The sequence below is a fragment of the Temnothorax nylanderi genome, unplaced genomic scaffold (genome assembly GCF_030848795.1).
Source record: "Temnothorax nylanderi isolate EJ_2023f unplaced genomic scaffold, tnyl_v1.0 TNYL_tig0115_pilon, whole genome shotgun sequence".
NCBI classification, from domain to species: Eukaryota; Metazoa; Arthropoda; class Insecta; order Hymenoptera; family Formicidae; genus Temnothorax; species Temnothorax nylanderi.
Window position 1 is genome coordinate 1 of NW_027249177.1, and position 25,994 is coordinate 25,994.

General features: G+C 34.8%; 1 protein-coding gene across 1 annotated transcript; it reads right to left on the reverse strand.

Moving 5' to 3' along the window:
* Nucleotides 1-2,530: 2,530 nt before the first annotated feature.
* LOC139776234 (uncharacterized) lies at nt 2,531-18,105 on the reverse strand (the record flags this gene model as incomplete). The annotated part of the gene is made up of 10 exons (XM_071712777.1): nt 18,040-18,105; nt 15,033-15,257; nt 13,298-13,433; nt 9,008-9,614; nt 8,765-8,924; nt 8,537-8,679; nt 8,277-8,452; nt 7,879-8,197; nt 6,649-6,887; nt 2,531-3,737 (listed from the first exon to the last, which is right to left on the reverse strand). Coding segments are annotated over exons 2-10 (3,203 nt in total), but the record flags the coding sequence as incomplete, so codon positions are not given.
* Nucleotides 18,106-25,994: the final 7,889 nt, after the last annotated feature.

The following is a 25,994-nucleotide window of genomic DNA, read 5'->3' on the forward strand; positions in this document are numbered from 1 at the left end:
TGGCTCTTGGGTGAGAAACGTCTCGCCCAATAGAAAACCCTCTAGATAAAAATTAGAAGAATCCCACCAACCAAAAGTCCCAAAACGAAAACCAGACACCTCCCACAAGGAAATCCACCCTTTCCACCCTTGGAACTTTCCTATAAAAATCGCGACTCTAAGCACGTACAGACACTTCCGATCCGGCACGAGACAGTCCAGTCCTGAGTCCGTATACTCATTCTAGTTTCGTTATATTGAAAACAATTTTCTGTTGTTGCCACCCTAAAGGATCGCGAGTAAAGTCTGTGCGCGCTAAGTGCCACCATCCATCTTACCGACCCGGCGAGACCTGCGGTCAGCACCAGCCCCGACAGAGATACCCATACACCTGTTTCATCAAAAAGTAAGTCCTGTACACACACACACGTATATATATCGGCTTCCCTTCGTTTATATATTCACGGGTTAGGGAAGTCTCTCAGTTATAACCTTCAACTATCCGAATTAGCCGATTTATCGGTAGATCCGCCATAGTCTTTCTCTATTACTTTGAGTTAGCTGACTCGTCGGTGGACCGAGGTATATTGCTTTGAGTTAGCTGACCCGTCGGTGGACCGAGGTATTGCTTTGAGTTAGCTGACCCGTCGGTGGACCAAGGTATGTTGCCTTGAGAAAGAAGTTCAGAGAAAGACGTTCAGATGGTGTTAGTGGGCGCTTACTTATTTCGCGCATGCGCACTCCATTTTGGACAACACTAACATCAAAGGCGCCGACAGAGAGTTGCGCTACTGTATCTGTGCCACTGCGATGCTATAAATATACAAAATATTTTCCAAAGTAAGATGTAAAGATGTATATTTTTCAAATATTAAAAAAATCTTTCAAACGTGAAACAATTACTGCTGATTGGGTCAAACATATTTTATTTTTCGAAGCAATATTTCTAAAAGATTTTACAAATATTATTGAATATACTTATTTGCAATCTTTTAAAAATATTTTTTTGACATGATCTGGCGGACATAGAAACATTCTAAAAATATTTTTGTAAATTATTTTAATCTTCCTAAAAAATATTTTAAAAATATTTTAAAAATATTTTGTGCTGTATGGGTAGATAGAACTCTCGATAATTAACAATAAAAATTAAATCTGGCCAAATAACGCGCGTTATTTGTGCGTGATAAATCAAAATTCGTCCGGACGAAGATGTAAGAAGAATTAATAAATAAATTTTGATTTTTTACGCACAAATAACCGCGTTGACTCTCGGCCAGATTTAATTTTTATTGTTCTAATTAATAATTCATTTATAATAAAATATCTCCGCGATAATTCCACAGAAATGGATACATATGTGGATAACACGTGGATATCTAATGGATATCCCTGGTAGCTATTTGATAGATATGGATACGTGGATCACACGTGGATATTTAATGGATATCCCTGGTTGCTATTTGATAGATATGGATATTTTTACATTTGTACTATTCACCTTTTGGTTAGTCAATGACTTCCTTATTGACTCCTGTATATTTATTTTAAATTTCCAAATTACAATAAATTATATATTAAATCTATAATTAACATATAAAATCTATAACTTTTTGTTATAGCTTTCAAAATATAGTAAAAGGAATTTAAATAATCCAAAAAAAAGAAATATATTACATGTTATTTACAAATATTTTTTAAAAACGAAATTTTGTCGGCCTAACTGGCAATATTTTAATATCAATCACAACGACGTTTTGACCTCTGCTTTGGGTCCTTATCAAGTTACAAATTATTTAGCAATGCTGCAACAACACAAATTACCGATATTACACAGAAATTAATAAATAAATAATAATAAAGTATAAATACAAAACTTACAATGATTGCGCGTCAAGTTTTAAATCTTATTATCATCGTTAAAAATATGCGGTCAGGAGATGTAAAAGAACAAACGCTAGAGACATGACCATGCCGTGTAAAGCTCGGAGAACGAATGGTAAATTCATATAAACAAACGCAGACTACCGTGAATTGTATAGAAGGTAAAGTCTAAAGCGAAGATATGATACGGTCATAGACTAATGGTAGATTTTCCGTGTCTTTTTGTGAGTTAATAGAGTCTGTATGTTTTTAATGAACAACATTTCCGAGATTTCCCGTTTTTTTGAGATTTTGTTCCCTATGTAAAATTTTTACATCTTGCCATTTAAAGTTGTGGTCGAAATCAGTTCTATGCTTGCTAACGACTGAGTGCTGGTTGGAGCGCTTGTTAATGTCAGCACTATGTTCTTTTACACGGGTCTCCAAGTGTCTTTTGGTCTGACCAATATAACATGCATTACAATCCGAGCACTCAAGTTTGTAGACCACACCAGTGCATTTCATATTCTCAAGTCTGTCCTTCCCTTTTTTAATTAATGTATCTAATTTTTTAGGTACGGTGCATAGGGTGTTTACGCCGTAATTACTAAAGGTTCTTCGCAAGCCTTCACTAAAATCTTTAAGATAGGGAATGGGCACATAACTTTTTAAATCTGGGATGTTATACCCTCTATCGTTGTTACTGCCGTCATTCGACCGCTTGTTAATTTCCGCAAGTCGTTTTTGAATATGTTTGTTAATTAAAGCATCTGGGAAACAGTTGTTCAATAAAATTGATTTTACCAAGTTAATGTTTTCGTCATGAAACCGCTCATCTGACAAGAGTATTGCGTGGTCAACCAAGCTAGTGATGGTATTGATCTTATATTTCAACGGATGGCTGGAGAAGAAGTTGATGTAACGGCCCGAAAACGTTGGTTTTCGATACCAGTTCGTAACTAAGCGATTATCATATCTAAAAACCATAGTATCTAAGAAACTCAAACAATTGTTCTTCTCCAGTTCATACGTGAATTTGAGCCGAGGGTGATAGTTATTAAAAGCCACCACAACGTCATTAAGTATTGAACTCGGAATGCACATAAAGATGTCATCCACATAACGACGAAAAATCTTAATTTGAGAGTCGAAGGAGCGAAGGCAGTGAGTTTCTAAGTCATCCATCACTATGTCCGCCAAAATAGGCGAGAGAGGAGAACCCATTGGGCTGCCGAAGATTTGCTCGTAAAATTCGCCATTAAAGGAAAAACTGGTGGAGCTCAGAACCATCTTAACAGCGTGTAGGAACTGATCAAGATTCATCCGGGACTTCGTCGATATTGCATCCCACCTTTTTTCGATTCCGGTCAAAACAAGTTCAATGGGTATGTTAGTGAACAGCGCAACAACATCGAGAGAGACCAGGATGTGGACAGGAGGGATGCTGAAATGCTTCATACTTCTCACAAAGGACCAACTGTCTTTAACATGAGAAATCGGTTTCGTGACAGCCTTATCAAGGATGTTGTGTAGATAGGACGCGATATTATATAACGGGCTTCCAATGGCCGATACAATAATACGAAGCGGATAGCCTTCCTTGTGGATCTTCGGGAGCCCGTAACACCGTGGAAGGTTGCCATTCGTACAATTTAGTACATTATAAACCTTCGCATCAATAATATCGTTTTTCAACCATGATTTCACTAAACTGTTAAGATTCAAGGTGATCTTCTTTATCGGGTCTTTGTTCAATTTTCTATATGTAGATGGATCACTAAGCAACGCTTTCATTTGCGTAATGTAGTCGTGTCTGTTTAAAATGACAGTAGTCTGACCCTTATCCGCGTTAGTGACGAAGAGGTCAGAGTTGATATTGAGGTACTTTTTACAAACTGAAAATTGCGATAAAATGTGCCGGTCAATAGAACTGAATCGCTTGTTAGTTTTTAGCCATCTGTTGAAATATAAGATCAATACCATCACTAGCTTGGTTGACCACGCAATACTCTTGTCACACGGAAAAAAAGGCTTGGTTGAATTTACCAAGTTTTTCTTGGTTACATATATATTGGTAACTACAACCTTTGACTTGGTTGCCGTAACCATGTACACTTAATTTGTTTCACGATTCAAATTTGGTAGGAACTATTGGTGCTTATAATCAACACAATTAGTTGAGGTAACCAAGAAATTGTATTCTGATTGGTCACCCAGAAATTAGTTCTCACAAACCAGCTACCGTAGCTGACCGTAGCTAGTTTAACCAAGTTCTTGGTGAATTAAGCCATGGCAGCATGGCTGCACTGCAGTCGAAGACTGAACGTGCTGACATTACGCGGATGTCGTTCGACCTGTCGTTGCGTCGTCGTTGACGATTTTTTTTCATCGGCGTCGTGTGCGGGTATCGGTCGCGGTGAAACGCGAACGGTATCTTGGAGAACGGAAGCGCGGCGGGAATCGCCGGCGGACCCGCGGTGCCGACCGCGCGAATCTTCGTCGTCGTCGTCGTCATCGTCATCGTCACCATCGCCGCCGTCGTCGCAGACGAACGGAAGAAAGGGAAATCACCGATGTGTGTTACCAATTTCTTTTGGATGGTCCAACCAAGTACTATGGTTGCTCCAACTACGGCAGTATAACCAAGTACTATGGTTGCTCCAACTATGGCAGTATAACCAAGTGCCGTTGGTATATGTGACCAAGATATCAGCTGGCGCATATATAATCAAGGCACTTGGTCGAGGCGACCATTTTTTTTGTTATCTCAACCAAGTCTTTTTTTCCGTGCAGATGAGCGGTTTCATGACGAAAACATTAACTTGGTAAAATCAATTTTATTGAACAACTGTTTCCCAGATGCTTTAATTAACAAACATATTTAAAAACGACTTGCGGAAATTAACAAGCGGTCGAATGACGGCAGTAACAACGATAGAGGGTATAACATCCCAGATTTAAAAAGTTATGTGCCCATTCCCTATCTTAAAGATTTTAGTGAAGGCTTGCGAAGGACCTTTAGTAATTACGGCGTAAGCACCCTATACACCGTACCTAAAAAATTAGATACATTAATTAAAAAAGGGAAGGACAGACTCGAGAATATGAAATGCACTGGTGTGGTCTACAAACTTGAGTGCTCGGATTGTAATGCATGTTATATTGGTCAGACCAAAAGACACTTGGAGACCCGTGTAAAAGAACATAGTGCTGACATTAACAAGCGCTCCAACCAGCACTCAGTCGTTAGCAAGCATAGAACTGATTTCGACCACAACTTTAAATGGCAAGATGTAAAAATTTTACATAGGGAACAAAATCTCAAAAAACGGGAAATCTCGGAAATGTTGTTCATTAAAAAACATACAGACTCTATTAACTCACAAAAAGACACGGAAAATCTACCATTAGTCTATGACCGTATCATATCTTCGCTTTAGACTTTACCTTCTATACAATTCACGGTAGTCTGCGTTTGTTTATATGAATTTACCATTCGTTCTCCGAGCTTTACACGGCATGGTCATGTCTCTAGCGTTTGTTCTTTTACATCTCCTGACCGCATATTTTTAACGATGATAATAAGATTTAAAACTTGACGCGCAATTATTGTAAGTTTTGTATTTATACTTTTATTATTATTTATTTATTAATTTCTGTGTAATATCGGTAATTTGTGTTGTTGCAGCATTGCTAAATAATTTGTAACTTGATAAGGACCCAAAGCAGAGGTCGAAACGTCGTTGTGATTGATATTAAAATATTGCCAGTTAGGCCGACAAAATTTCGTTTTTATTAATTTATTACTGGCGAAAAATTATCGTATTGAAATATTTTTTATTTAAGTGTAGGAGAATTAGTTAATTGCGTGTGCTGATGTAGTGCTTCTGTTTGTAAATAAAAATTAAATTTTAACAACATATATGTTATTATTAAATAATTAAACATTTAGTGCTGCCGCGCCGATACGAGAAATTTCGAGACGAGACGAGACGAGAATCTCGTCGAGATTTTCGATACCTATCTAAATCAAAAATATTCTTTTCTTCATCACTAAATTGTGGACTATTAGGCATGAAGCATAACTCGTCGTAAACAAACCCTCGCAGTTTTATAGAAAGAAAGTAATAAATAAGGGACACGTAATGGTAATACTCAAGGAAGCATACACAACTCGATGAATAACCCAAAACATAAGTAATTTCTTATACAGATAACAAGTGCTAGAAGAATCAAATAATGTTATTTTCAGTTTTTTGAACTTGTTTCTTTACAGACAGTGAGTGAAATTCTCGAAAAATTTATGTTTTCGGTACAATTTCCCATAAAACCTATGTTAAAAATGCCAACTTTGAGATTTAATATCTCAAAAACTAGACGTCAGATCTTCTCAAAATTGCAAATTTAAGCGTATTTAGGTTTTCCTTATAACATATTTTTAATTCGGATTTTTTTCTTTGACATGCTCTGATGGCCCAATCACCTTAATATTTCGCTAAACAACTATTTCAAGCAAAAAATGACCATCTGTCAAAAGAGTCAAATTACAAAAAAGAAAAGGAAGACAAAACTGTTCGAAAATAAATTATAAATAAATGTGGATATTTCGTTTTTATTAGGCATTAACTTCTTTTACAATCTAGTTCGCTAGATAATTTTTAAAAAGTAAATTGATATATGTATATATATATGTATATATATATCCCAAAAGGGTTAACAAAACTATTCAAATTAATTCAAGCGTATAGATGGACACATGCGGATATCTTTCCTTCCATTCGTTAATCAAACAATCGTCAATTTTACTGCAAGATATGATATGAAACTCTTGCAGTTTTGGACATTGTTCCATAATAATGGAACACTTATCAGGTGTAAGGTCGATCAGCCCATAAAGTTGTAACTGCTTCAAGTTTTTGCACTGCGTTAATAATTTCAATTTGTGATCAGTGAAGAAAGTGAAGCGTAAAGCAAGTAATTCTAGGCGTTGATGCCAGGAAGAAAGTAATCTGTGCAAGTAATTATCACCGGTTGGAAGACGCAATCTGTAACAAAAATCATATAATTATTATAGTATTCCAATTACAAAAAGTGTTGCAAATGAGAAATTTGCACATCGTTTCCTCATCATTACAGATTGCTACCATTGCTCCTATTCAGAGCAATAATTTAACCTTTTATTTCGCTCATAAAGCTTCCTCTTATGAGGAAGCTTGTATTTTACTTGATGCATAATTATTAGTATTTATTAGTTTGGCTTCCGCATAGAGACAGCTTTATGAACCAAATAAAATAGGAACAATGGTAGCGATTGATCTGTAATAATGAGGAAGCAAGTTCCTAATTTGCACACTTCTTTTCAAATTTTAAGTTTAACCTTTTTATGAATTGATAAATGAGCTTAGTAGCACAAGTGGGGTTTTACAATCGACGCAATGTCAAATCGAAGTTGACTTTGGGAGTTCAGGCTATACGGTTTATATATGGACTCCGCATATGAACCTTTGATCGCGTATAAAGCTAGGTATAATCAACCAAATCTTAAAGAATTATATATGAAATAGAGGTAGAAAGGACTGAAGAATATAATGGAATTATAAATAGCCCAATATCTCAAAATTTGCGGAAGTTAGAGCTACCACGGACATTTCTCAAAACATTCAAAATTTTTATAAAGTTAAAGAACTCCTTTACCGATCATCGCCAAATTCAATACCAACCTTCCTTTAATAATATTCTATTGATTAAAAAAAATTTAGCCCGATATCACACACACACACACGCGCGCACGTGCGCGCACGTGCGGACATTTTGTAAAAATGTGATATTTCAACGTTTTAGAATATTTAGAACACATTGGCAAAAAGAAAACTGAAAAAATTTTTTCACAAGAAACAAAGCTTTCTCTATGAGGAAGCACAAAGAAAATTAATGTAACTTTTTCAAGATCCTCGAAATGCAAGAGAAGCAAACACAAATTTCAATCAAGAATATAGTAATGTATTGAGAAAAAAAAATTAAAAAGCACACACTTACCGGGGAAAGTACACTTTTCGTAAATTCTTACAGTCAGCGAGAACGTCAATATCCTGCGATGTAAGATTAATACAGTTCTCTAAACGTATTACTTCCAAGTTAGGACACAAATTTATAAACTGTGTTGCAGCTGTATTTCTCATATAGACTGAATGTTTAAAATTGACCTCACGCATCCGTTGATTTTTTTGCAGTATTTTGTAAAGGCGTTCAGCTTTTATATGTGTATTACAAAGGTTTAAATGTTCCAAACCATTTAATTTCTCGAGATACGAAAATCCTTCGTCGTCTATGTCACGACAATAATTTAGATTCAATTCTAAAAAGAGATATGTGTTGAGCATATACAATAATCCCGACAATCACATGTTTCATATACTTTATATGTATATACATACCTTTCAAATTTACACATATCTCCGAAATTTTAAGTAGGGCAAGATTATTGATAGAATCGCCGCAGTATTCTAATCTTAAGTGCGTTAAACACCTGCCACAATTATCAAGAAAGTTTTCAAAATCCTCAACACTAAATATGCTTTTTGTAAGATCTAACTGCTGCAAATATTTACATCTAGATGTAAAGTAACAAAATATATTGCTCATATTACGTCTTGCCATATTAAAATAGTGCATATTTTCTAAAGTATCAAAATACTTTGCGGAAGGTGGACAGTGTATATTCAAACGTGTATATAGTTGAGGGTCTCGTATCAAATCATTGAAGCGTCTATTTACACAATTCAAGCGGCATAACGTCATCAGATCCAAGTTTTTTAATATTATTAGTAGTATTTCATCCTGCAAAGATAAAACATAAAACTTTAATACACGAGATGATATTGCAATAAATACTATAAAAAATAGGCTTCTTAGAATACTTTACAGGAAGCTCAGATATATTGCGATGTGATAGCTCCTTGGATTCATCCGAAGAGAGTTTTATACGGTTTGCATAATTCGAATGACGAATTACCTCCAGAGATACATTTTTGTGCATCAAATTCTCTCTCAAAATACTCTCCTTAGAAACCCTTCTTATGTAGCTGCAAATAACATCGGAACAAATTCATTTTTATTATTAACAGAATAAAGAGATTTTAATATTATTTAATATTGATAATAATACCTTCCATCCCTACAATATTCCATTATAATGCAATATTCAGAAAAATGTCGTTGCAAATAATCTATATCCAAGTGTGCATTTTTGAAATCTGCTGTTAAATTATGAATATCCTCATGGTGTGGAAAGTGCGTGCAGTTAATTTCCATTAACAGATTAGTTAAACTCTTCTCATAATTTCTAGGACGGACCAACTCTGATGTACCGATAAGCATCACAGCATCTAGCTTTGTGTAAAGAGGTATTCCATGGAAATCTGTACCTCTGTCTTTAAAAAATAGTCTTAGCATTTTCGTTTTAAAGTCACGTGGGTGTGATAAGGGTGGAGAAAATAATCTTGATGTCGGGGGTACAATCTCAGACTTATTATCAGTTCCAGTTGCCAATTGTTGTTGAGGATAATAAACTTGTCTGGTATATAAATCAGTTTCTCCACAATTTCTCCACCACTCATTATTAGAATCAATCTCAGACTTATAATCAGTTCCCCACAATTTAAACCACTCATTATTAGAATCATCTTGAGCCGAAATTTGAATTACGTCTCCAGGATTGTACATTTCGTATATAGAAACTCTGATTGGATATACAGCTTCATGAAACTCGATATCTTTAAAAAAGAAAATATAATTATACTCTCTTCTCAACAAAAAAGCGTATCTTCATTAACAATATCTTACTTCCCGCGGAAAAGAGTTAAATATGTTTTAAATATGGTTTATATTAGTCATTTATATGAACGAAATTAAACTCAAATAAAAACCAAATATTGAATATAAAAGTAATTAAATTTAAATATGTTCCAAATTTGGATCGAAATTAAATTTAAATAAGATCTTGCTATTGGATTTAACTTTTCCAGACGCATATATGGATCATATTAATATTTAATAAGCATCTAACCATCCTGAGTTCAAATTTTATTTGTATTTGAAACAAATAAAATTTTAATTAACACCCAAATTAAATTTTTATTTAATTGAAAGTGTTCCCATTGACCCATCATATATTCATATTTAATCAAAAATTGTGATTCATAAGATTTTAATAAACCTGCGAGTTATGTTAGTCTTGCGTTGTAGTCTGTTAGGTTATAGGTTTATTATTGAATTTTGTCATTATCAACCACAAATCTGCATGTTTAATTATGTTAATTATTTTATACTGTCTACATCGTACATATATTTTATAATTTCAGTTTTAGTTATGTAGGTCATTGGCTTCCCACATAGCATGCATATCAAAAAGACGTCCAGAAGATATCCCGAAGATATATTTAGGAGATAGGATATCTTCTCGGGATATCTTCGGGACGTCTTTTTGATATGCATGCTATGTGGGTTTTTAATCATTTTAAATATATATATATCGAAAAACAGGCAAATTATGTATTTTCTGTTAAGACATGGATATTTCATCATTTCGATATCGATTCAAAGCTATTTTGATTTGCCTGTCAAATATATAATAACATTGCCATTATATAGAATGCAATATGAATAAAAAATTATATTGTATTGGCAGACATGGATAATGTAAATATTTTATAATTTGAGCATTATAATAATTGCGTTACAATATTAATTTTTTTAGGCTTCCATTTCCATTAAATAGTTACTTTATAACTGTAAAAGTCACAACAAAATTCCTGTTTGTAATTTGACAATTTTGAAAATTAAAATATTATATAATAGGTACATTTTCAGTACTACATCCGCTCATTTATTAAACAAGAAGTTAAATTAAGCAACTAATTAAATTATTAATATTAAATATTAATACAATAAGATATTTGTATTTACATTTATCAAAATAAAAAATAAGTTCAATTATGAAAATAAATATTAATAATTGGACTTATTAAAAATTAAATAATTTGTTCAGATATTGCGCTCGAATTCTTTTCGCGTTTTACAACGCCCGATCGTTTCACATTAGATGGCGCGACGCGCGAGTCGCCACTCTCAAAGAGCCCCCGTCTCCTTCCTCACTCGTTAGGTGTCATGGCCGCACTTGCTTGCGTTTCTTCGAACGTGTCGAGTCCGTTATTTCTTTCTTGACGGATTGATCGTTGCGGCGCGTGTTCTGGAGACTAACCGAGCGAGAGTCGGATCACCAGGGAGAGCTCACCGCCAGGAAAGGGAGAGCTGCGGCAGCTAGCGTCCGAGAGGGAGGATCGAGGCGAGGAATCCGGTTCAGCGAGCGGAGTCCTTAAGGAGGTTGGTTAGTTCTCGGTGCGTGGCAGGCGGCGCGGCAGGGGGAAAGCATATAGGTTAGATTTTCGTCGCGTGAAATAAACGAATTTTAGCAAATAAATATGTGGAATGCATTTAATTGCTGTTTCTTAAGGTTTAAAAAGAGTTGTTTGTACAATTGAAACCCAAATACGTTATTATCCACATTAAAATGTGGAAATAATAAATGTGGTCCTGTTTTTTTTATTTTTACAATTTCTTGATAACTATAAAGACGAATCATTTCAGTCTTCGAGAAAGTTTTTCCTAAATATGTAAAGAGTTATTTGCACCTATTTTCACTAAATTCTTATCATTTTTAATATGCTTTCGAGAGTTACATTACAGGTTAGGTAACATTTTTGCTGTGTCGCCCGTGTATAAGAGAGAGACAAGAGTATAACTTCAATAATTAATTACTCGACAACCATGCAGACGATTATCTTCAACTTTGGCATATATGGACGACAGATTCCCATAGACGAATATTCTCCATTGAACTAATTCTTATCAAATTGATTTGACTAACCACCCTCCTTAAGAGATTCTCATTGGGACGCCATATTTGTTACTTTCATTTGAGGGTTCATATTTTTAGGGTTTATACCGTCATTTTTTAAGGATTAATCATTAATTGAAGGTTAACTATCACTTGAAGGTTAACCATCATCATCCGAAGAAAAACTCTTAAAGTTGGGTGTGATTTCGGACCGCCAATTGAAGATTAACCTTCAAATGATGGTTAACCTTCAATTGGTCCGAAATCACACCCAACTTTAAGAGTTTTTCTATGGTGTTTTTTTAACGGTTAACACCAAAAGTTGAGTGTATTTTTCCATAAGGGTTCAATTTGATTAAGTATATAAAAAATGTCTCTATTTTTATTCTTTTGAGCTAGCAAATTGTATTCTTGGTTTTTATGGTGATTAATATTTTGTGCAACTGCATCAATCTTTTTGTTGCTAGCGATTAATATTTGTTTTTATGTATTCGATTACTGCGCAAGTGTTGCGCATTTCGTTAATTTTATCAGAAGTTTACTTATCTTCTTTTTGTACCACTGGATTTAAAGCAAACCAATATAAACACAATAATTGTAATTTATAAACGTTTTTTTTATCTTATAACTCATTCTCTGTTGATACCATATTCTCTAATCCCATTATTATCCTAATTAGCAGACAATGTTTTTTAAACGTTTGAAAAATATTTGAAAATCAGTTTTAAACACATATTACAAAACGTTTGAAAAACATTGCCTGTTGATTGAAACCGCAAAATTTCGGCAAGCTACAACAGGGGCTGGATTTTTGAATTTATTCGCAAGAGAAAAGTATGCGCAAATTCTACTCTTACAGAAAAGTTGCAAGTTGATCGCATGGCTTTTAGTTAATCAACTTGCAACTTTTTTATAAGAGCAGAATTTCCGCATACGTTTTTCTTGCGAATAAATTCAAGGATCCAGCCCCAGGTGCGCGCGCGCTGTGCCTTAAAAGCCTCATTAAGAACGTATAAAGGTCTTATTTGAATTTAATTAAATTTAAATTAGATTTAGAACTTATTAAGAACATATAAAGGTCTTATTTGAATTCAACATATTAAGAACATATAAAAGTTTTATTTGAATTTAATGAAATTTGAATAAAATGTACAACTTATTAATTTCATATATGGTTTCAATAAGATTAATATTTAAATTGAATATATTAGCTAATTAAATTCTTATTAAGCCAAATTAAATACGAATATTTTGATGATGATACTGTAAGAAGTACGTATATATACTTTGTATACTACGAAACATACGTACGAGTATACACGTCGATTAAGAATATACGACATGTATTCATATGTTCGAGATTTTTAATCGAAATGTATATCGGCATTTCTTCTTATATTCTTAATTAAGTTTTATATATAGAACAAATATGAGCCATATTAATGCAGTTATTCAGCATTAATTTAAATCAAATAAAATTTAAATGGAGATTTTATTAAGGTCCATATAAAGTTCATATTTAACTGTTTTCCGCGGGTTGTGAATTCAGGTATCACATACCAATATAATTATTTCCGATCGGTCTTCTAAGTTGATGCCATGGCGGCCATAGTATACTATTAATATCTGTCATGGATTCCTCGTATTGCCACGGAGTTATTGAAATGTCGATATCATTATTCCATCGATTCAATTTCTGTTTTGAAAAGTCAAAATGTATCAAATAGTAGAAAAAATGTTGTAGCATATTTTAGATTCCGATTACTTTGTACAGGACAATATAACGGATAATACACATACTATATGAAATATGTTTCTCCATTGACACACAAAGAATAAAATAGGATAATTATTTAGTTTAGAGGAGCAACCTTTTTTTTACGACCTTGACCTTGACATATATATTATAGGGAGCACTCTCCTGAGTAACCTTCCAAAGGTTTTAGCCGTCGTTCGTTATTTATTCAAACGTTATTAACAAAAAAGTGTGAGGAATATAATAGTGTTAATTAAGGAAAGTCAATTTGCTGATATGTGTTTATAGACAGCATACATGTGGGCGGAAGAGGAATTCAGCCTCTTCCTTTATGTATAAGTATATATATATATATATATATATATATATATATATATATATATAGGGGAGAGTTGGATATTACCGCGCGGTTGACAATTCCGCGCCACTGTTTAACTCAATAACTATTTGTATTACGCGCCTACAATGATCAATATCATAGACTAACACGGAATACCCCCCGCAAATGCGCTGTCAGTTCGTTCCGGCCGTCCATGTGAAAACACTGCGCTCTGCAAGATTTTCTGCTTATTCACTGTAATTTTGCTGGTAGTTTCGATAAGAGGTGAGTAATATAATATTTACATTAAAGAATTAAATTTGACGCATTTGATAGGCTAAAACACTATAAAATTAGGTTGCAAAATGATTTTAGAAACACGCGTTTCTTTTCTATATATTTTAAGGTTGTAAAGTGAAATGATTGAGTTTGATAATTTCGTGCCTAAAGTTGAAATTTTGAGACTGATTGAATTTTGGAGACTGATAAGATTTTAAAGTTGTTTTTGTAATTCATAGACAATAGGTATAACGATAACTGTGTGTTAAGAGTTACCAAGACTGTTTAGTTTACAATGTAAGGTGCTTACAGAAAAGATCGTTGCTTAAGTTTTGATTTGAATTTATAATGATCGTTATTTGTTAACACATTCACTTATTTTTATATGTAGGTACATACCTACTAGACGATATTAATGCATAAATATAAAAAAAACATTTTGTTATTGTGTTCTACTTCATGTCACTGGCTGAAGCCACAGTAATTTTTATAGGCACGATATTATCAGACCAGTTCGGTAATACCGCGTTTTCTCATTTTTTGGAAAATTGTTAATATTTTAGTTTGTGTTTAACTTTGAAGATTATTACTATTATATATGGATAGCCAAATAAATTACCTATCTAAAACTGCACATTTTGTTTTTTTAAAACATTTCTAAGCTTAGATATACGTTTCAATTCTTAGGGGCTCGGTAATATCCAACTCTCCCCTATACCTCGTTTACATATATATATATATATATATATATACTATACATGCTTATTACGTACTATAGTAGAAATCTATATTCTATTTATATCTTTTGTTAATAACTTTTTAATCAATAACGACGGCTAAATCTTTGGAATGTTACTCAGAAGAGTGATCTTGGCTACATATGTCAAAGTTAAAGTCATGGAGGGAAATTCGTCTATTTAAATATAATTCTAAATAATTACCTGAAATCGTTCTTCATAGTTTGAAAATTTGGGTGGTCCAATTATGTCAGGGGCAGTATGAAATACACTGAAATTAGAGTGGATCTTAACGTGTCTTTTCTTCACAAATTGATAGATGAAGTCAACTCTAATATCCTCTTCTCCTACGGATTTTCTGCCGATATAAGGATATCGACCCCAACTCTCACGATATAAAGATTGGTAATTGGATGTCATATTTTCTCTCTGAAAGAAGACCAAAAATATGGAGAATAATAATCTTTGTTTTTGTAGCATATGCTAAAATGCATTATAATATCGTATATTTGTAATTATAGCATAAAGATTATATAATCTAAATTCATCTTCCTTCCATTCACATTGCTAATACTGACACTATTGTCTGCATGTGTATTACGTAATGTAAACTATAGATTTTTAGTACTGGCTGTGAATATATTGCAGCCCTTGTAGAAAAAGATTTTAATTAACAATACATTGCAAATCTTGTTCTACAGAGAATAGTGTATATCTATAGTATCTATTTTTAAAAACATTAATTTTCACTGAAACTATAATTTCTTTACTTTTCTATTAACAAATTGTACTATTATTATGGAATATAACGAATAAATTGTTAATAAATAATTATTTTATATATTTTAATTTTGATCTCAATATTCTGCATTGTAACATATTCTTTTTTATGAAATAGATATATGTATTTATTTATTTTGTAACGATGCACCCTTGTTAACGCATCGTCTCCCGGCTAACATCCGCCGGATGCCGCCCGACGATCCGTCGGGCGAGGATAGGGCGCGGTGCGCCCACCTTTTTTTAATTCGCTCAAAATTATCGTGTGCGCGAGCGTTTGCGGCTCGCGGCACCGATATCGCCTCGGGGCCCCGACGAACGCCGACGGGAGCCGATCTCCGCCGAATGCGAGCGTGCGTAATTTCGCACTGCTCCGACCGTCGCGCGGCTGGCACGATAGTAGGGGAGCCCAGAGTGCTAAATGGGGATTTACTCGAGCGTCGTAGGAACCTATTGGATTTTGAAGATTAGATGGTAGAAAGAAAAAAAGGTTATATAATGTACACCCTTTCACCGGTGGGGGAAGCGTCTACAGGTTTTCAAAAATGTAAAAAAAAATAGTCACATGAAAATACTCGAGCGCGTCAGATATTGATAGTGTATACGCCCCACGTGTCTCTGATATTGGAGGTATGTTAATCTGCCGGTTTGCATGGTGGGGGTGGCTGTACGGAAGGGTTGAAAACGGGAAAAAAAAAATTTATTCGAGCGCGTCAGATATTCAGAGGGGATGTTAAGTGAACCCGAAAGAAGCTCCCATTCAAAAGACTGACGATTCGGACATGACGCAAGCTCATGGCGGCTTCTTGATAATGCAAAAAAAAATCGCCATTTTGAAATACTCGAGCGCGTCAGATTATTATACAGGTGAATCAGCTTGATGTCCTAGTCGTGCTGACCCATAATCTGACGATTATTTGGAGGGATTTTCTTAATCTGACATATTAAAAAAAAATTGTTAAATTAAAAAAATTTTTTTTTTAAATTACTAAATGTGACAAATAAAATGCATGGAAAATAGAATGCAAATAAAAAAATCTATTTCTTTCAATTATAATATATGCAGAAAAAAATAGTAAAATGAAAAAAAAAAACTTTAAAAAAATTTTTTTTAATCTTCATCTTCATCCGTGGAAAATACATACAAAATACACACTTTAGAGTATCATCACTCATCGTCGTATTAGATAATTACTAACACAAATATTATAATATTTAAACAGACAAACAAGCTAGAGCGTTGTACTGCCACGAACGCGTGTGATCAGCTGTGATGGTGTCATGGCGACGGAAAGTAGTGTGGGGACGGTGCGAGAGAGTAAGAGATCGAGAAAAAGTGAAAGGGAAATAGAGGCGTAGAGTGGGGAATACATGCTTCACTACAGCTGCACGCACTAAACTTTTCTGACGATTTGTGCTGCTTCGGCTTGTGGAAATCGGCAGATTATATTTTTTCCGTTATTCTTGAATTATTTCCTTCAAAATAAAAAAAATTCGACCGCGCTCGAGAATGTCAAAATGACGTTTTTTTTTTGCAAGTTTGTGACCCTCCCACTCCCTTACGTCACGCTCAAATCGTCAGATTATTGAAATGCACACTTTTCAGCATGTTATTAACCCACCTTACCTTAATCTGACGCGCTCGAGTATTTCTAACGATCGATTTTTTTTTACTATTCTGATCGGCTGCTCTAGACGCGCGATTCTATATTAAGGGCTTATATATAGTGGAGGTACTCAACAGGGTGCAAGGTATCCCCCTATATGTTAATCTGTCGCGCTCGAGTAAATCCCAAAATCCCCTCTTGGGCTCCCCTACTACGAGGATCGGCCTCTTCACCGAATCTATCGCCCCCTTTATAGAAATCGGCGCCGCGGCGAAAGAAGACACTTCGACTCGCAACCGATACGCTGCTCCCGAAAAGAAAAGACCTATCCAGAACCTCCTAGGGCGACACGCAAAACGGGGTCCAGTAATCTGTACCTCGTCCAAGAAGTCTTGGTCGTCATCCGAACTCCCGTCTAACTTCCCGGGTCGATTGAGCGAGGTGAGCGCATGGCAAAAGCACGTGGCGGGAAGTAAGGCGAGGAGCGAACTTGAGAGACGGGACGTGGAAAAGCTGAAGAGAGGCATCGGGAGAGCAAGGAAAGGATTGGAAGAGAGGGAGAGAAGGAGTAGGTGTAGGCAAAGGGTGAATATCTATATATATAAAAGTAAGTAAGGGAGAAGGAGGAGAGAGGCAGGATATGGGTTTAAGATTTTCCGAAATGTATTTTTTATCTTACTCAATGTATCTTTTATCTCATTTTCCGATACACGTTATAACATGTTCTACCACATGGTACTGTGTTTCACACGGTAGAAGAACATACGGCATACACACGTTTACGTGCATCAAAGAAAAAAAATTGCAAAATTTAAATTGCTTACGTTCGCTATCTAGAATACTCTAAGACCGCACTCGACTGTACGTCCGCACTCTTCAACAGCTAGGCGAGAAAAGACCTCGACTATCCTTGATCTATCCCGACCTCTCCTTCCAGCATACGCAGCGAGCGCCTGGGCGGTCACGCCACGCACATCTGTTATCTTCTTTCTCTTTCTATTATGTAGCTGTCTCTCTCTCTTCCGCTCAACGGAAACTTTCTCTTTTGATGTAAACTGCAACTGCAACTCGACCGATCATCACTAATGATCCAGATCCAGAGTGAGCATAGCGTACCTGAAAATAAAAAAGTAAGATTAGTAAAGGAGGCGAAATAAAACTTTGAAAATGATTGCAATACGTTATAAACAATGTAATGAGCAGGGAATTAAATGAAATTATTGTGATTTATGAATTTTAATAGAATAATGTATTGGCATTTGCATCATTGAAATAATTAGAAAGAAGCGTAATAAGGGTACGTAATTGATTTAGAGAGGAGAATATGGATCATGCGTCACAGGAATAATATTCGTTTAATATTTTATTTGATAATTATGCCTCATGCATAAACGACTGAAGAAAGATCATGTAGTTGCAATTCTCGACTTAATTAAATATTTTACATATTAGCTACAATAGTTTTCATAATATTTTATTCGAATTCAGGAATTTTCCTGTTAGCATGTTTTGATCAAGGTCGAGTTGCCCTGCTAAAAATAACCGATTGAATCCGATTAAAAATTTTGAATCCGCATGAATCTGGATTCTTGATCCGGAAATCACGGATTTATAACGATTACACCGACTGAAAACGATTGAAAGGGATTGTTATTCAACGATGTAATTTCAATCGGTTCCTATCGGTTTGAATCGTTATGATTTCGTATAACGATTACACCGATCGAAACCGATTGAAACGGATTCGTAGTCAATTAACGATGTAACTTCAATCGATTCCTATCGGTTTGAATCGTTATGATTTCATAACGATTATACCAATTGTCAACGATTGAAACGGATTCGTACTCAAGGATGTAATTTCACTCGTTCTCTATCGGTTTGAATCGGTCTTAGTCAATCGTTTAAATCGTTATGATTTCGCGAACCCCGAAATCACGAAATTATAATGATTTAAACGGATTGACTGACCGATTCAAACTGATAGAATCCGTGAATTCCGGATATATAAACAGGATTATTTACTACTTTATTATAATTCCATTCTTTGTACTACAAATTTATTACAATGTGCAGTATTTATTTAAATGAAAACATTTTACAGTTTTGCAAATATAGAACTCATGACTTTACCAAAAGGAAATCCTGTAGTAAGAACTCTATTACGTAAAAATTATGTGTTATATACAATTTTAATGATTAAAGCGGATTTAATCCGATTCACATAGCTACTTTCATTACCCGATTTAAATGGATTAAGCGCAGATACGATTGAAATCGATTCAGTCGGATTCAGATGAATCCGGAAATATCGCATTAAATCCGATTCCGGTGTTGTATTAAAATTTTACGATTGATGCGGATTCAATACGATTCATATGGTCACTTTATTCACCCGATTAAAATGGATTGGCATTAATACGATTGAAACCGATAACGGCGGATTCAGATCAATCCGGAAATGCCGAATTAAAAACGATTCCGATTGATTTGTTATTAGAACCGATTCACTTTCAATCGGGCATTCGATTAACCGGATTGAAAACGCATTCATTCCGATTCAATTTCACCAAATTTAATACGAAACCAACCGGATTTAATCGGTCATTTTCAGCAGGAGAGTCACACACACGCACGCACATGTACGGAGGTTAGAGGAGGCAGAGGGAAAGAGAGAAGAAAGAGAGGCAGGAGTCGCACACACGCACGCACACGTACGGGGGTACGAGGGTTAGAGGAGGCAGAGAGAACGAGAGAGGAAGGGTAAAAAGGATAGGAGATGAGAAAAGTTTACTTATTGTAGGAGGAGGAGAGTAGGGGAGAAGGAGGAGAGAGGCAGGGGTCACACACATACACACGCTCGCAAGGAGGTGTAGAGGAGAAGTAGAGAGGAGGAGAGAGGGGAGGTTAAGAGACATGAGCTGAGGAAAGTTTGCTTGTAGGAGGAGGAGAAAGGTGAAGAGAGACGGAAGAGTGGACGGAAAGCGGAAGCAGAGAGCGGAGATACGAGACAGGAAGGTTGACGAGGTGAGGCAGGAGCAGGGAAGAGAAACGGAGAGGAAGCAGAAAGGGAGGAAGGGTTTGAGAAGGGCGAAGGAAGAGGAAGGAAAGAAGAAAGGGGAACGTCAGGGAGAACGGGGGGAGATGGAGATGGAGTGGGTGGAGGAGTTGGTGAGGGGGATAGCGAAGGTAGGGAAGGAGCTGGAGATGATTAGGAGGATTATGGAGGGCAGAGAGAGGGGAGCGGGATCGAGCGGGGAGAAAAGGGCGAAGGGAAGAAAAGTCCGAGTAACGAATAGATGACAGAGTGGAGGTGGATTGAGGAGAGAGAGAAATGAGAAATGGTGTAGGATAGGAAGGAGTGGGAAAGGGAGGGTGTAGGGAAAGAGAGTAGAAATGGTAAGGGGTGAGGAAGGGAGGGAGGGAAAGAGGATGTAAGGGGCCGCTACGGCCAGGTCGGGTATGAGGGTGAGGTATAATATTGTAAGGGGTTTGGGAACGTTCCCCGTGAAAAACGCCTTTGTAAATCCTGAGGGGACACAAAAAACTACATACAATACAATACAATCAACTAAACTAATTTCTATCGATTTTTATACTACTTACTGTTCCGCTGCATGGGTTTGCACCCTGACAAAGTCTCGTTTCGTCTAAATCTCATCTCGTCTCGTCTCGTCTCGTCTCGCGGCATTATTATATATTATTATTAAAATAATTAAAATTAAAAAATAGTTTCTTAAAATTTTTTTAAATAATAAAATAGTTCTTTGTAAATATGAAATATTGCAAGCACATGCTTCGTGTGCTTTTTTAAAATAAAAATTTAATTTTAACAGTATATCATTATTAATGTATATCATTACTATCTAATTGAATATTTTAAAGAAAAAACAGTTTTTCACATTTTTTTTAATAAAGAAATGTTTCTTTGCAAACCTGCGATCGCGAGCACGTGTATTCAATGTTCCTCTACCACCACGTAATAGAAGACATGCAAGCAACACGTGCACGAGCATCAAAGAAAAAGAAATAGCAAAATTTAACTGTGTTATTCTCTTATTATTATTATTGCAAAATTTAAATTGCTCCGGAATTTGAACTTGGAAACAAAAAATTAATCAACTAAACTAATTTCTATCGATTTTTATACTACTTACTGTTTATCAGCAAAACAGGTTTGATTTTTTTCCGTATAATATAAAAAAATCATGAAAGAGAAGAGATGTTGGAACATCTAGCTGTTGGTGCGCTCCCTTGACTGTATAACCATGGACTGGGACTGCCCTTTTTGAATTTTTTGACTATATAACCATGGACCAGTAAAGCTGGATGTGCAATACAAAGGTACAGCCAACAGGAAGGGGGAATAACACAGGCAATAGATTTTCAACCTATTGGAAGCCATCTATCAATGCTGTAGCTTCTAATAGACTACGTATATTACTTCAACTAAAATATCAGATCTTGACAAAGAAATCGAATCCTAGACAGAGACAGAGACAGAGACAGAGACAGAGACAGAGACAGAGACAGAGACAGAGACAGAGACAGAGACAGAGACAGAGACAGAGACAGAGACAGAGACAGAGACAGAGACAGAGACAGAGACAGAGACAGAGACAGAGACAGAGACAGAGACAGAGACAGAGACAGAGACAGAGACAGAGACAGAGACAGAGACAGAGACAGAGACAGAGACAGAGACAGAGACAGAGACAGAGACAGAGACAGAGACAGAGACAGAGACAGAGACAGAGACAGAGACAGAGACAGAGAGAGAGAGAGAGAGAGAGAGAGAGAGAGAGAGAGAGAGAGAGAGAGAGAGAGAGAGAGAGAGAGAGAGAGATTGATATCTCCGCATAAACTATTCGTTGAGTTTCTTACTTATAATAAAGTGAAATATAAGTTTCAATCAAAACAGCAGCATTCCTTGCTGTAAAGTTCAAAATTATAAACATACGAATACGCAATAATTTCTCGATGGAAAGTTTGTTTTTAAATAATTGTGTCAGAATTAAAATAACTGTAAGTGTCCACTTTATGAAATATATTCAATATAATATTCGTATTGGTGAAAATAACACAGTACAATAGCCAAAATAATTATTTAGTTTATTGTTAGATACAGAATCAAATGAACAAGGAAGAAATTTTACCAATAAGTAGCCAAGCCTATAGAGACACGATATAAAGGCAAGAAATTAGATTCTACGTTGGCTGACATGTGTTGGTCCCTGATTGATGATGACGATATACATATATTGAACTGTACCACTAAGAAAGAGAAGTAATTTCCAACTATTTCTCACCAATTTTTTTGCAAAGTGTAATTAATTGATTTTATTTCATTATTTTTAAATAAATATGTTCAGAACAGTGAAATTTTTGTTAAAATGTTATTTTATAATTAATTTTTTAATTATGCTTTAAAATAAAACTGGATTTGGTCCAAAAAATGGCTCAAAATGGTCAATATTAAAATTTAAAAAAAATTTGATGTAATGTAAACGAATGATTATAGTACCGGGGTGTTACGGAAGCACCCACTTATCATAATCCACCAACAAAACTAAATAATTATTTTGGTTGTGGTACTGTGTAATGAAAAAAATGTGTTTATATACAAGAAAATTTGTATTTCGTGACTGAATCACAATATAAAATAAATATGAAATAAGTTCTTTAAAGATGTGATATCAGAATTTAGTCTCGAGCTTGGAAGCCGTTTGTATGGTATATCATGAAGATCTTGGCAATAATTATATAAAAAATATCTCGCCAGTTCTGAAACAGAGAGCTAATATTATTATCGAGGACATAAACATACTTTCCTTGATAACTTGCACAGTTGTGATTGCATCTGGTTTCAGTTCATCCTTATGGTTTCTATATAATTTAAAAATATTAAAAAATATATAGGTAAATAATTTTTAATTTATACAAATATATTACACATGGTATTTTTTATTGCTTAACAATATTTTCCTCAAATTTGCAATGCGCAATGTGCGCAGGTTTGTGGAAGTATCCGCGATAAACGATAAATGTATATCCTTGTCTTCTACACATTTTTACATCTAATCAATTATCTCGGCAATTTATACATCCTGCTATACATCCTTCAATCTGTGACAAATAGACAAGACATCATAATTACGAAGCATAAAAATAATCATATACATATATTGCAAGATTTCTTTCAATAAATATGTCGCGTATTCATTGCACTGTAGAACAAGATATACTGGCTAAACAATGATATTTTTCTACGTGAGTGTAGAATGTATAAAAGTCCAATTTTTTTCAGCTAATATGTTCATGGTTTCCTTGCCAAGACATCTCATCTGTCATTAATATTTATTAATGTGATTTCGCATTAATATTTATTTACATAAAAACAATCACAATCGATTGATTATTATTGATATTAGCGATAAAACTAATAAAAATTTGCAAAGAAATAGAACGTTAATGAAAGAGAAATGAAATATTTTTACACACAAAGTGACAATATTTTCTTAGAAATTACTTCAGTTAAACTAAAATAAACTATATATTTAACCCTTAGCTGGCACTATGGGGTATTAAATGCCCCACCCTAGTTCAGCTCTAATTTAAGCCACCCTATAGTACGAAAATGGTAGGGTTGTGTGGGGTGATGTGCAACATGGGGTGATGTGCAACGTTTCCGATTCCTGGTCTGCATGTCGACATTTGACAGAACCGCATACTGCCATGTGTTTGTGTCGACCTTGTTTTAGATAAATAACTCGCGAGATAGCACGCACCCTGGTTTGCTGTACGAAAAGCGAGTTCAATTTCTCGAGCTGAAAGTTTTTTTTGCTTTTCACATTCATAGTGATTTCGTGAACTGGTTTTAGTCATCTTTTAGGTAAATATTTTTATATTGTTAGTTTTTCAAGTGCTTTTGATAATCCAAAGCGATTTTGTGATTTCCTTACATTGTGTTGGTGTCACGCCGCGCCAGTCCGCGCAAAATAGCGTGTTTGGGGTGATGTGCAACACTTAATAAAATTGCTGAAAGGCGATCATCCGGTGTCACTCCGTTCGGCTGCTGATAGTTTCGAGCTGGTCCCGTCGACTTTATCCCGGCATATCAACAGGTTTGACGCGCAGTTTCCACCAGATGAGCGTAGTTTTGCCACCATTTGTCAGAGGTTGATTACAACACAGTGAAATTTTTTGCATATACCATCTATTGACGTCTATTCTTTTTCGAAGAAATTCCTGAACTGGTGCACATTCGTGCAATAAGTTAAAGTAAAACAAAATATACTTGTCTCACTCTAACTTAATTGCATTACTGATGTGCACCAGTTCAGAAAGTTCTTCAAAACGGACACACGTATAAATGTTCTTTCAATGGCCACGTTCAGCAGAACGTTTATTTTGCAACTGTTGGAAGTTTTCTAAGCTCAGATTTGTCCGATAACAAATAGATTAAGACCGGTAGGACAAAATTAATTTAAGTAAATAAGTGGATATATGTGCATACACAGTAAAAAATTTTGTGTCAATGGAAGTCCACTCTCAATTTTGTGTTAAAATAACTCATTCATCGTGTTAGTTTTGACATTTAGAAATGTTATATCGACATTTATAACATTTCTAAATGTCAAAAATAACACGACGTATGAGTTATTTTAACACAAAATTGAGAGTGGACTTCCATTGACACAAAATTTTTTACTGTGTATGGATAAAAAGATTTATTTTGTGCAATATAAATTTAATAATTAGTGCAATATAAATTTAAATGTTTCAAAAAAGGCTATTAAAGCTATATACAGATACAGTAAATTATAATTTTAAAAGGAAAAATTTAACAAATAGGTATTTTTGTTAACTGTAGAAACGTAAAAAATACGTTTCTTAAATCATTATACAATAAATTGTTTTTTTTATAATACACATTTTGTATGATGTAATATATAAACATTCATATATAATAACATGTGCATAAATAACAGTATAACAAGTACCACGCCTTCAACTTATAGGCGACGTTTTCATATTATATTCACGTTGAGCGCTTAGTGGAATATAATTTTAACGAAGTATATAATTTCAGTTACATATTTGTAACAAGTAGAATATTTATATACATGTTTGTTGTGCTTAATCTATATATATAAAATAGAATGTCTGTATGTATGTTCTTTATACACTCTTAAACTATTCGACCGAATTTTTACCAAAAGTATATGAAATAGGGGTAGAATTTTCCGGGGAGTGTTATAGAGTGTATAGTTTTTCGTTACCGATCTTTTTGGAAACCGGTATCCGAAATTTTTCCAATTTTTCGGGAAATAATTGACCGAATCTTAAAGAATTGTATATAAAACAGGGGTAGAATTTTCCGGGGAGTGTTATAAAGTGTATAATTTTTCGTTACCGATCTTTTTGGAAACCGGTATCCGAAATTTTTCCAATTTTTCGGGAAATAATTGACCGAATCTTAAAGAATTGTATATAAAACAGGGGTAGAATTTTCCGGGGAGTGTCATAAAGTGTATAATTTTTCGTTACCGATCTTTTTGGAAACCGGTATCCGAAAATTTTCCAATTTTTCGGGAAATAATTTACCGAACTCAAAGAATTGCATATGAAACAGGGGTAGAATTTCCCGGGGAGTGCTATAAAGTGTATAATTTTTCGTTACCGATTTTTTTGGGAATCGGTACCGAAATTTTTCCAATTTTTCGGGAATTAATTTACCGAATCTCAAAGAATTGTATATGAAACAGGGGTAGAATTT